The 10,662-nt window shown below is 47.3% G+C and overlaps 1 protein-coding gene across 1 annotated transcript; it reads left to right on the forward strand.

Annotated features, from left to right (window-relative positions):
• Positions 1-299: 299 nt before the first annotated feature.
• On the forward strand, positions 300-8,540 carry LOC114708793 (tubulin alpha-3 chain). The gene is made up of 5 exons (XM_028892327.2): positions 300-406; positions 3,571-3,793; positions 4,036-4,184; positions 4,861-5,541; positions 8,150-8,540. The coding sequence occupies exons 1-5, from the start codon at positions 404-406 to the stop codon at positions 8,444-8,446; spliced, it is 1,353 nt and encodes a 450-aa protein (XP_028748160.1). The 5' UTR covers positions 300-403; the 3' UTR covers positions 8,447-8,540.
• The last annotated feature ends 2,122 nt before the right edge of the window (positions 8,541-10,662 follow it).

Raw genomic sequence — 10,662 nt, forward strand, 5'->3', positions numbered from 1 at the left:
CTCCGGGTGAGGGAAGGCGGTGAGGAGAGGTGAGCGGAGGCCGGGCAGGACCGAGGGATGCCTTGCGTGCACGGCTCCACCCGACGTGTCCGCAGACGGCCCTGCCCCCTCCGATCTCCAGACGCTCGCTCGTGCCCCTCCAGCCACTCCAGAGCCTTCCCGCCAAAGCCCCGTCCAATCAGAGAGTGCTAGCCCTGCAAATCGAACCCGCATCCAATCATAGGTGGGACGTGGGGCCTAGTCCCGCCCCCTGAGGCGCGCTGGGCCAATGAGCTCCCACGTATCCGCATCCGCATCCGGCCTGGACCGTTGAGCGCGCAGACAAGAGGCTGGCGAGAGGCGGTTGAGGACCGGTGCTGAGGAACGGCTGAGCCGGCGGCTGAGCTGGTCTGCGGAGTTCAGGATGGTGAGAGGGGGCCCGGGCCGGGGCAGCGGGGCCCAGGCCGAGGCGGCGGGGCCTCTGAGGGTGGGCCGGCCCCACGGCACGGAGACCGCCGGCCCCTCGGAGTCTGGGGCTTCCTCACAGCCCAGGCTCCTGCGAGGGCGAGCCAAGACATAGCATAGCAGCCCGGAGGCCGCAGGCTCCTCCTGGCTCCTCACAACGCGAGTGCGAGCCAGTGCGAGCCAGTGCGAGCCAGATGCGCCGCGCCCCAGCTCACTGTGAAGATCCAGGATGGTGGGATCAGGTTCCCGTCTGGAGTCCCAGCCTCCTAAGACTTCAGTCTCAGAAAAAAAAAAAAAAAAAAAAAAATACAACCAAAGATTGGTTTGGGGAGAGGGATTTTGTTTTGTGTTCTGGTACCAGTGCCCTTGACTGAGAGGACAACTGCGGCATTCGTTCCGGAATATTCTAGAAGCTACCAAGCTTTCTGGCCTAGTGTTTGCCATAGGAAAGTGAAAGTTACTGAGCCCAAAGAGCCGTTGTTTGGAATTTTAAGACAGTCTCCTAGCCCGTGTTGTGGTGGTCTTGAGCTGTTGTCTGTCGAAAGATGCCCTTGACCTGGTAGGCCCGCCCTCTGCCTCCTCCGTGTGGGGTCGCCAGAGTTTGCCACCAGCTTCACCCAGTTTCCCAAAGAACTTGTTGGTTTGTGGCGACGGCTGTTTTTTATGTTCTGTGGTTCCGTAGGATAGTTTGTTCACATTGGAAAGTAAATCTGAGGTGTGTGCTGTGGCATGCCTAATCTCTAGTGCTAGGTGGGCTGAGGCAGGAAGATGAGATTTCAAGACTAGTCTGAGCAAATTTGAGGCCGGCTACAAGAACTAATGAAAAAATAAATAAAACTAAGAACTAAGCATTTTTTTTCCTTTGATTGAAATTGTGCGTGTATGCCTGTGAGAGGTATGTGTTCGTGAGTGCAGTCTCCCAGAGAGGCCAGAAGAGGGCATTGAAGACCCCGGAGCTGGAGTCATAGGCAGTTGTGAGCCTGGGAACCAAACTCTGGTCCTCTGCCAGGGAGTGCCCTCTGGGGGTTGGGGATTTAGCTCAGTGGCAGAGTCCGGGGATTTAGCAAGCACAAGGTCCTGTGTTATCAGTGAAATTATGCTCCATAACCCATGATTTACAAAAAAACTATTTTCTCAATAAGTTTATATCCACATTTATAGCTATCCTGGTTCACGTTTGGCCATGGGCCATAGGTAGGATGCTCCTGATGTAGAGTATGCCATGTGACATCTTGCAAATTTCATTTGATCTCTAGATATTTGTGGGGATAACTTGTTTAAAACTGAACAAGTAGTTGCTAAGTGAAGTTAGGTCCTGTAGTTATAAATGGTATCCATTTATAACTGTTAGTTGGGTAGAATCAAACATACAATTTATAAATGAGGAACTAAAGAAATCTGTAAGTTAGATGATGGTGGCACATACTTATAATCCTAGTATCTGTATGCTGAGGCAGAAAGATTTCAGTTCCCAGGCCAGCCTGGGCTATATAGCCAGTTCTGGCCTTAAATTTTTTAAATAAAGGGGAAAAAATTAGATGGTGTTGTAGAGAACTTAGGATGTGTTACATTTGTTTATGCTATGGAACATTTAATAAAGCAAAGATGTGTTGCATTCTTTTATATTGCATTTGTTTTAACTCTGTGAAGCTGTGTTACTGTGCCTGTCTAAAACACCTGATGGCCATTCAGCTCTTTACTAGACCAATAGCTAGGCAGGCAGAGAGGATAAATGTAAGGAGAAATCTGGGAGGAAAAGCAGGAAAGAGAGAGGAAGGAAGGCTAGGGGCCAGGCAGCCACAGAGTAAGAGTGAAAGTAAGATTTACAGAAGTAAGAAAAGGAAAAAGCCCAGAGGCAAAAGGTAGGCGGGATAAATTAAGAGAAGCTGGCAAGAAACAGCCAAGCTAAAGGCTGGGCATTTATAATTAAGAATAAGCCTCTGTGGTCTATTTGGGAGCTAGGTGGTGGCCTCCCAAAAGAGCAAAGACTAAAAGAGTGTAAAAACTAACAACTACAGGATAGTGCAGTATCTCAATACTTAACAATGTCTGGAAGTGTATGTTCCTAGACCTGAAAGGAAGAGTGATTGCTCTAAGGATGGTATCTCTGTGAAGAATATTAACAAAGGAGTTATGAAGCCATAGGGATGGCAATGCTCAGATGTTGTGAACATGAGTCAACTTCCTGGTACTCGGAATGGGATGAAGAGTGATTAAAAAGGGTTAACCTAGATGGGCAAATAGAAGACAGTGCCTGCCCAGGCTGGGTGATCTGGGACCCGTTGTTTTTCCTTACTGGACTATATCTTATCCTTTAGTTGGGTCACAGTTAAAACCTGATAGATTTTTAGGGAGTTACTGTGACTCTCCCTAATGAGCTAATTGTTGACATTGCATGGTTTTCCAGGTCTTGAGCATGTTTTTGAAGAGTGAGAAACATTTATGCCTGGGGCTAACTGCTACTTAATAGTATGGTTAGCCTGGTGTGATTGTTTTCATCTGTTAGCCTAGCACTTGAGAGGCTGAGGCAAGAGGATTGCCACTAGTTTGAGGCCAGCCAGGGTCAATGAAAATGAAACTACATGTCAAAATAGGACAAGTTTAGAGCAGACCACACTGTTTGATCTGTGTGTAAGTGTGTGTGTGTGTTTGTCTTGGGATAGGGTTGGACTTGAACTCTACTTAAGTAATCTTTCCTTCTGGGTAGTGGGATTATGGGCCTGTGCAAGCATACCTGGTGGTGCTCAGTTTTCTTGGGTTTGTTTGGTTGTGTGTGTGTGTGTGTGTGTGTGTTTTGTTTAGTTTTGTGATTCATTTATTTTTATTTTATTTGCATTGGTGTTGTGCCTACATGTATGTGAGGGTGTCGGATCTTAGAGTTACAGATAGTTGTGAGCTGCCATGTAGGTGCTGGGAATTGAACCCAGTCCTCTGGAAGAGCAGTCCACAGTGCTCTTAACCACTGAGCCATTTCTCCAGCCCCAGCAGTCAGTTTTAATAGCAATAAAAGGAGTGCCTGAGCTTCATTGTGAATAAAGTTTGGAAATAGACACTGTGGCACTACATAAAATTATGCTGGTATGTCCATTTCCGTTGAATGAATGTCATGTCTGTTCTGGATTCCAGCGAGAGTGTATCTCTATCCACGTGGGGCAGGCAGGTGTCCAGATTGGCAATGCCTGCTGGGAACTGTACTGCCTTGAACATGGTATTCAGCCTGACGGGCAGATGCCAAGCGACAAAACCATTGGTGGCGGGGACGATTCATTCAACACATTCTTCAGTGAAACCGGAGCTGGCAAGCACGTGCCCAGAGCAGTGTTTGTGGACCTGGAGCCCACTGTGGTCGGTAGGTGCCTGGGCTCTGGGTGGAGGCTCTCCTGGGAGAGTGGGAGTGTTAGGAAAAGCCACTGAAATCTCTGCAGAGTAGACAAGCTATACAAGCGTGTGCTTGTGACTGTTGGGTGAGAAACTGAAAGGGTTGTACGTGGTTTATGTATAACAAAAACTAGGAGACACTGTTGACACACGTGTACAGTGGAATTGAATGTCCTTTGCCCGAAAGACTCACAGGATATATGGTCTCTCTAGATGAAGTGCGTACCGGAACCTACAGGCAACTTTTCCACCCAGAGCAGCTGATTACTGGGAAGGAGGATGCGGCCAATAATTATGCCAGAGGTCATTACACCATTGGCAAGGAGATTGTCGACCTGGTTCTGGACCGGATCCGAAAACTAGTAAGAGGACTGCAGAGGAGGCTTCATGTGGTTGTCTTGGTCCAGAGAGTCGGCATAGGTGGTGGGGGTGTCATTGTCTTGCTGTGATAAAACACTATGACCAATGCATCTGGGGGAAGAAAGGGTTTATTTGGCTTACACTTCCACATTGCTGTTCATCAAAGGAAGTGAGGGCAGGAACAGGAACCTGGAGGTAGGCGCTAATCAGAGGCCATGGAGGGTGCTGCTTACTGGCTTGCTCAGCCTGCTTTTTTATAAACCCCAGACCTACCAGCCCAGGGATAGCACCACCCACAATGGTATGGGCCCTCCCTAGTCAGTAAGAAAATGTCCTAAAGACTTGCCTGTAGCCTTATCTTATGAAGGTATTTTCTTAATTGAGGCTCCCTGCTCTCAGACAACTTTATCTCATGTCAAATTGACATAAAACTATCAAACCCAGTCATTTTTGACAAATCTGTTACAATGAGGAATCTATAAGGAGTTTAACAAAATACCTTACTAAACAGCCTCGGCTGAGATGCATTCATAGGCCATTATGTCAAAGTGCAGTGTGCATGTTGTAGACAGTTTGAATTGGCATCAGTTTACAGAAATGGAAGTCTTGAATGTGGGGCTTGGAGGTTGGGGGCGTGGCTTTGTAGGCACCGGCTTACATCCTCTGATTTTTCAACAGGCAGATCTGTGCACAGGACTGCAGGGCTTCCTCATCTTCCACAGCTTTGGAGGTGGCACAGGGTCTGGGTTTGCATCTCTACTTATGGAACGGCTTTCAGTGGACTATGGCAAGAAGTCCAAGCTGGAATTTGCCATTTACCCAGCCCCCCAGGTTTCCACAGCCGTTGTGGAGCCCTACAACTCCATCTTGACCACACACACAACTCTGGAACACTCTGATTGTGCTTTCATGGTGGATAATGAAGCCATCTATGACATCTGTCGGCGCAACCTGGATATTGAACGTCCCACATATACCAACCTCAATCGACTGATTGGGCAGATCGTGTCATCCATCACAGCCTCCCTGAGGTTTGATGGAGCCCTGAATGTGGACTTAACAGAATTCCAGACCAACCTGGTGCCATACCCTCGCATCCACTTCCCACTGGCAACCTATGCCCCAGTCATCTCAGCTGAGAAGGCATACCATGAGCAGCTGTCAGTGGCAGAGATCACCAATGCTTGCTTCGAGCCAGCCAATCAGATGGTCAAGTGTGACCCTCGCCATGGCAAATACATGGCCTGCTGCATGTTGTACAGGGGGGATGTGGTCCCAAAAGATGTCAATGCAGCTATTGCTACCATCAAGACGAAGCGCACTATCCAATTTGTGGATTGGTGCCCAACTGGATTTAAGGTAGGATTGGGGACTGTGACAGTTATATCTGCCGGCAAGCAACAGCTCCTGCCTCAGGGCCATAGTTTTGGGCAAGAATTCCCCTTTCCATGTCAGGCTCCAAAGAAAGCGTGTATAGTAAGTAAAGTTGCTAAGGGACTTAATACCTTTCCAAGTGATACTGGGAACTCTTTCTTACAACCACCAACTACCAAATCTTAATTCTTGTTTGTTTGTTTGTTCGTTCGTTTTTGGTTTGAGTTGGTTGGTTGGTTTTCTGAAACAGGGTTCTCTGTGTAACCGTGGCTATCCTAGAACTCACTGTGTGGACCAGGCTGGCCTCGAACTCAGAGATCCACCTGCCTCTGCTTCTCAAGTGCTGGGATTAAAGACTTGTACCACCACCTGGCCCCAATCCTTGTTTCTTAAACCATCAATTACCAAACCCTAAGCAGATGAATTTTTCTCTATCAGTGAGACGCTAAGAAGAAAAAGACATCAAGGGAGGGAGTGTCTGTTGACAGGTGCTTGGAATGCTGTGCCTTGCCCAGGCTCCTCCCAGCTGACCCTGTGCTTCTGCAGTGAAGTATAGATGTAACCAACCGTCTTATTAAAATAAAAAACACAGAACCAATGTAAAAGAGAAAGCCGAGAGGTCAGAGCTAAAATCTTACCTCCTGCAGTGCTCCTAGCTTCCCGAAAGAGAGCTACTTCCTATGTGTCTGTCTTTAAATAGTCTTTCTGTTCTGCCTTCTCATTGGTTGTAAACCCAAACACATGACTGCCTCATCACTGCCTATAAGTACCACCCTCCAGGTCTTAAAGGCGTATGTCTCCAATGCTGGCTGTATCCCTGAACACACAGAGATCTACCTAGCTCTTCTACCAAGTGCTGAGATTAAAGGCGTGCACCACCACCACCACCACCACCACCACGCTCTTGCTATGGCTCTAATAGCTCTGACCCCCGGGCAACTTTATTTATTAACATACAATGAAAATCACATTTCAGTACAATTAGAATACCACCATAGTGAAGAGCTGCCTGTGGGGAAGTATAAGTTAGGAGTTGGCTGTCCCTACAGAAAGTCTGCCACACCACATGCCCCCTCTTAGTCCCTTTGCCCCTTTGTCAGCATCAGTGTGGCTTATCACACAGTCTTCTACAACCATTGCTGGTCTACACTAGTTTCCATGTTTAAAAATAGAGTTTTAGAGCCGGCCGGTGGTGGCGCACGCCTTTAATCCCAGCACTCGGAGCAGAGCAGGTGGATCTCTGTGAGTTCGAGCAGCTGGCTACCAAGTGAGTTCCAGGAAAGGCGCAAAGCTACACAGAGAAACCCTGTCTCGAAAAAACCAAAAAAAAAAAAAAAATAGAGTTTTAGCTGGACATTCATGGTTGGCACATGCCTCTAATCCCAGCATTAGAGTGAGTTCAAGATCATCCTTGGCCACATAGTCTGCAGCCAGCTTGGGATTTTCAAATAATTTTTAGAGCCTTTAAATTATAAAAAAACTAACAAAATATTTAAAAGGAAGGCTGAAATATTATTAACTTACATTTTTAATAATATTTAATAATAATATTAATATTTAAATAATACTAAAATGTTAACTGAAAGGCTGAAAGCTGAATTATCTGCCCCAAGGCTTTTTGTCCCTATAAAACAGGAGGCATGTTCAAGATATATTATGGTTTTTACCTTTTTTTAAAAAAAGATTTATTATGTACAGTGTCCTGTCTGCATGTACCCCTACTGGTTAGAAGAGGGCACCAGATCTCATTACAGATGGTTGTGAGCCACCATGTGGGTGCTGGGAATTGAACTCAGGACCTCTGGAAGAACAGCCAGTGCACTTAACCACTGAGACACCCTTCCAGCCCCATATTATGCCTCTTTTTTTTTTAAAGATTTATTTATTATGTATACAGCATATGTGACTGCAGGCCAGAAGAGGGCACCAGGTCTCATTACAGATGATTGTGAGCCACCATGTGGTTGCTGGGAACTGAACTCAGGACCTCTGGAAGAGCAGTCAGTGCTCTTAACCTCTGAGCCATCTCTCCAGCCCCATATTATGCCTCTTATGAGTGTTGTTGGTTGACAGGCCAGCTGAGGAGCAAAGGATATCCCTTTTAAACTGGGAGTGTACTTCTTGATCAGAGAAGGACCCATGTGCCTCCGTCCTCCAGTCTGACTGTGTTCCTAGCTGCTAACAGCCATCTGTTCATCGGGGTGTAAGAAGGTTACCACCCCTGCACATTCCTAAGGTTTATCATCCTTCAGTTCCAAAGAGTTCTTCTTGCTAGAGTTCACTGCTACATAGGGGTTTTGTATACACAAATACAAATATTTCAGTTGGTTTCCTTTTAACTAAGCATACTATACCTTGGGCAGGGTTCTCATTCTTTGTTGTATCATGTGTTGTTTGCAGTTTGGCCATTAGTGGTTCAAGTAAGTACTTTAAAATCTGTATACGTGTTGCTCTGTGAAGGTGATTATTCATTCCCCAAAGTATAGTATGAGTATTTGTAGTTTAAGCTAGGTCCACAGTTCCCGATTTCTAGTGAACTCTCATATTTCTGAGGTTATTATAAACTTCACTGTATTTTCTCCTCCTCTGGCAGGTGGGTATTAACTACCAGCCCCCCACCGTGGTCCCTGGGGGAGACCTGGCCAAGGTGCAGAGGGCCGTGTGCATGCTGAGCAACACCACTGCCATCGCAGAGGCTTGGGCCCGCCTGGACCACAAGTTTGACCTCATGTACGCCAAGCGAGCCTTTGTGCACTGGTACGTGGGAGAAGGCATGGAGGAAGGGGAGTTCTCAGAGGCCCGGGAGGACCTGGCAGCGCTGGAGAAGGATTATGAAGAGGTGGGCGTCGATTCCGTGGAAGCAGAGGCAGAAGAAGGGGAGGAATACTGAGTGTGTGGGTCTGGCTGGCAGCCATTCATGTACATCTTCCCCACCATTGAAACTAAAGGATATATTTACTTATTAAAATTTCTATATTGAGACATTTCCTTCCCTGTGTGCTATACTTCCTATCAAAATTCTTTTCTAGATACCTGCCTTTCCCAAGTAAAATTCTCTGGGGAAAACACACACAATGATAAACAGGTCTGTCTGTTCAGTCTTAAGTTCTAACTGAGGACAATAGGATAAGGTGTTTTAAAGTACTGCTTGAGTGGCACAGAAATGGACCATGTCTTGGGTGCTTCTTAGGAGAGGGTCCCCTGGGCCTCAGGTGTGTGTCCCGGGGCTGTGGGAGCTCAGTGTCTGACGCTTCATTCCCACTGAATCATCAGCTTTCCTCCCCTGGTGTCAAATTGCTGTTGACTTAACCCTCACATGGCCCGCATTGTACTCGGATCACCCTCTATCAAGCCCTTGTTCCTGGTGTGGATGGAATTAAGTGTTGAGCACTGGTCTTGGTAGGTTCTTTTATTCAAGAACCATGAGTTTTCTTGGTGATGGCCCTTTGTCAGTCAAGGGCTGCCCAGGACCATATCTCAGTGTAGAAGATTCTGGTACCACACCACATAGACCCACATGCAGTTGCTCCATCCTACTCGACCAGTAGGTATGTTTAGATGCACAAATGAGCCACATATATGATGGCGTGAATCTTCCAGAATGACTGGTGCCTTCTTTGGGTCAAAATGAAACTTCTGTGAGAGGGTCCAGGTATCTTGAGTCCAGCAGAAGACCCAATGTCTCCAGGTTTGGCTGTTCTTTTACATTTTCCTGATGATGCTGAACAAACTGCTTTTCCTTCTCCAAGCCTCAGTTTCCCTTTCTCAAGCAGGTGGTGCCTATTTGAAAGGACTGTAGAAAATCTGCCTTCCCTCTTTAGCAGCACAGGTTTGTGCCTCTGCAGACTTCCCAAGAAAGACAAGTCAAGGGGTGCTTTTGGCTGCCCAGCTGTCAGAGGCCAGGGCTTGTGGGGCCTGGCTTCTAAGTACCTCTACTTCTCAGTACTTTGAGAATTGCTTTAAATAGGGGAGCACCCAAACAGGATGGCAGCACTATGCCTGATGAGGAAGCCCTCAAACACCCGGTGTGAGCACAGGCTGCCATAAGAGCCAAGGGTACTGATTATGCTTCCTAGTTGTAATGGTAAAAAGCTCACTGCCTGTGTCATGAGAGAAGACCTTTTAGTGAGGGACAGACAGGGTATTCAGCACCTAGTTCCCCAAGCCAGACCTATGTAAGACTGGCTTCAGGCACAAAATAGCCCAGATCTGAAACTTGGAGTTTGGGTCCAGGAAGAGAAAGAAGACAGTATGGCGGGAGCTGGGTGATCCACCGAGCCTGGCCTTAAACTAGGTTCTGCTTCTTCCACGTGCTGGGATTGCAGGTGTGAAGCGCCCTGCCCGTTTTAAACCTGACACAGCTTTGTGCTTCATCCTTCCTCACATCATGCAAAATCTAGTCCCCAGTCCTCACTCCAGGCTGCTCAGAATTGCATGTGTGTACACACCACACACAATGCTCTTTTCCACCTCTGGTTTTGCGTCCCTCTCTGCTCATACTCCACTCAAATATTCTACCTTCAGGGCAAACATGCACTTTCTCACTGAGTGTATTACCCAGGATGCATGAACATCCCCTCTCCCCCTCAGCAGGGGCGCTCCTGGAGGGCCAGGTGTGCTGAGTGGCACCCATTCTGTCCACTCCTTCCCTCTCCCTAGCCCATAGCACCACTTTGCTCCATGGAGCCATGCCTGTGGAGCTGAGACAAAATGGGCTCCCAAGCCTTGTCCCCCAAAATGAGGAATCCCTTGACCCCCAGGTTGCCCCACCCTTTTCCTCTCCTCCATTTCTTTTTTGCCTTATATAATGAAAATTATGAGGTTTTTATTTTTTTAAGTTTTGTACTTTTTCAGGCAGAGCCAGGCGGATCTCTGTGATCGAGGCCGCCTGGTTCAAGTGATTCCAAAGGCGCAAAGCACACAGGCCCTACTAAGTTTGAGTTAGATAATCTAAGTTCGAGGCCAGCCTGAACTACATAGAGACCGTGTGTGTGTGTGTGTGTGTGTGTGTGTGTGTGTGTGTGTGTGTGTTTTGTTTTCTGTTGTTTTTTTTTTTTTTTGGGGGGGGGGTTCTTTTGTTTCCTGCTAACCTACCTCTGCTTTCTG

The sequence above is a fragment of the Peromyscus leucopus genome, chromosome 3, assembly GCF_004664715.2.
Source record: "Peromyscus leucopus breed LL Stock chromosome 3, UCI_PerLeu_2.1, whole genome shotgun sequence".
NCBI classification, from domain to species: domain Eukaryota; kingdom Metazoa; phylum Chordata; class Mammalia; order Rodentia; family Cricetidae; genus Peromyscus; species Peromyscus leucopus.